Genomic DNA, 2465 nt, shown 5'->3' with positions numbered 1-2465 from the left:
CGGTGGAGAAAAAAAAAATTGGATATAAAATTTAATGGGTTAAAAAAGAGAGTACTGTTTAGTTTTTACCGTATAGATAAAAATAATAATTTTCTGCTAATTTAATTTAATATTTTAATTTAGAAATCTAATGTTAAGAAGGGTATTTTAGTAAATTAGTGGCAATTGTGGGATTATATTTGTAGGCGTTTTGACTTTTGAGTATTTTAAGTGATATGTGATATAATGTTTGCTTGTTTGGTGAGTTGTCGACTTGCCGATCAATTTATTAGGCCTAAGTGCTTAGGGTGTTAGCAGGGGAGAGGGGTTGGAGAACGGTGGTCCATGGTTCGTGATTCTGTTTCCCCACGACAACATGGATTCTCAACCTATTATTCTCGATCAAGAGGAGGATAGTGAGGAGAAGGGACTAGAGGGTGCACCGGCTATATCTACTACTACGAGGTATTTAGATGCAAATGAAGAAACGTGTTCGCAAGGTAAAGCCTCCAGCTCCGGAAGTGGCAAACGAAAGAGAATCTTGAAATCAAAGTGGTGGCAATATTTTGAGATGCTTCCTAAAGTAGAGGGAGAAGATTTGCGTTGCAAATGTAAAGCTTGTGGGATTACATACAAAGCGGAGAGTAGCATGGGTATAGGTAATCTTCGACGCCATATCCTTAATCAATGTCCTAGGCAGAAAGCTAGTGATATTGCTCAAGCTTTGTTAGAACAAGGTGATAAAAGTCTTGCCATTAGGTCACAAAAGTTCAACCAGGAAAGATTTAGAGAGTTGTTAATCTTAGCAATTGTGAAGCATGATTTACCATTTCAGTTTGTGGAATATGAGGCAATTAGATCTATTTTTACCTATTTGGAACCTCAAGTCAATTATTTCACTAGAAACATCGCAAGGACTGATATTCTGAAGATGCATAAAAATAAATGTAATAGACTAGCTCAAGAAATGTGTTCATGCCCTGGAAAAATTTGTTTCACTTCTGATTTGTGGACTTCTATTACCACTGATGGTTATATATGTTTGACAACACATTTCATTGATTCTAATTGGGTTTTGCGAAAAAGGATAATCAACTTCTCTTATATGCCTCCACCTCACTCTGGTATTACATTGTGTGATAAAATTAATAGTTTATTCAATGTCTGGGGAATTCAGAGAAAGGTTTTCACAATTACTTTAGACAATGCTGCTGCAAATGATGTGTTTGTTGGCCTTTTAAGGGATCAATTTGGTCTTAATTTTTCATTAGTGAGTGGTGGTGAGTTTTTACATGTTCGTTGTTGTGCACACATTCTCAATTTAATTGTGCAAGATGGTTTGAAAAGAATTGATAGTTCTGTTGATAAGATTCGTGAATGTGTAAAGTATGTGAAAGGCAGTCAAGTGAGAAAGCAAAAGTTCATAGAATCTGTTACCCAAACTTCACTTGATTCTAAGAAATCACTGAGGCAAGATGTTCCTACTAGATGGAATTCTACGTATTTGATGCTTTCTAGTGCCATGTATTATCGACGTGCTTTTAATCATTTGAGATTGGCTGATACTAATTTCACACATTGTCCTTCGGTTGATGAGTGGGGGCAAGTTGAAAAAATATGCAAATTCCTTGAGGTTTTCTATGAGACAACAACTTTGTTTTTTGGAGTGAAATATCCTACTTCCAACCTTTACTTTCCTCGCGTCTTTACAGTTCAATTGACAATAAGTCAAACCTTGCAAAGCTCTGATGATTTCATGAGATCAATGGCTAATCGGATGTTTCAGAAATTTGATAAGTATTGGAAAGATTATAACATTTTGTTTGCCATTGCTGTGATAGTTGATCCGAGGTTTAAGATGCAGTTTGTTGAGTTTTGTTACAACAAGTTATATGGACATGGTAGTAATGAATTAAGTCTTGTAAGATCCAAATTGGTTTCTTTGTTTGAGGAATATATGCATTTGGATATTGCTTCCCAGGTAAGTGCTAGTGGTGCATCTTCAAGTTCTCATAGTGGCATTGATGACAATGCTTCACTTGCTTTAAATTTAGGCAGTGGTTGCATGGATGTTTTGAAGGTACTGCTAATAATGTTTTTTTTTTCTCACTATGTCACGCCCCAGGTAGTCCCTGTCCGAAGAAATTTCGGCAACATCTCCCCTGTACGGGTGACAATCTGAAGTATTTCTACATACAAAATATACATCAGCCACATTCGACTGGAATATATATACAACCATGTAGTTTATATCATCAGCCCACTCGGTTGCAACAAAATAAACACAACCACGCAGTTTAATAAGCCTACACGGCTGAAAGTAAACACACAACAACGTAAACGCAGCGGAAAACACAAAATAATATGAACATAAGGCCAACAATGACACTAACAAAAATACCTGAAATCACCAGACTTGACTCCAAAATTCACATCGACTTATTGAAAAGCAAAAATACACAAAATCAACATACCACCCAAACGAT

General features: G+C 36.1%; 1 protein-coding gene across 1 annotated transcript; it reads left to right on the top strand.

Annotated features, from left to right (window-relative positions):
• Positions 1–355: 355 nt before the first annotated feature.
• LOC122011256 (zinc finger BED domain-containing protein RICESLEEPER 2-like) lies at positions 356–2057 on the top strand. The gene is made up of 2 exons (XM_042567648.1): positions 356–1960; positions 2034–2057. Exons 1-2 carry the CDS (start codon positions 356–358, stop codon positions 2055–2057), a joined length of 1629 nt encoding a protein of 542 aa, XP_042423582.1.
• Positions 2058–2465: the final 408 nt, after the last annotated feature.

Source organism: Zingiber officinale, chromosome 8A (genome assembly GCF_018446385.1).
Source record: "Zingiber officinale cultivar Zhangliang chromosome 8A, Zo_v1.1, whole genome shotgun sequence".
Classification (NCBI taxonomy): Eukaryota; Viridiplantae; Streptophyta; class Magnoliopsida; order Zingiberales; family Zingiberaceae; genus Zingiber; species Zingiber officinale.
The sequence above is the reverse complement of the archived record's forward strand: the minus strand, read 5'-3'. Positions and strand labels throughout refer to the sequence as shown.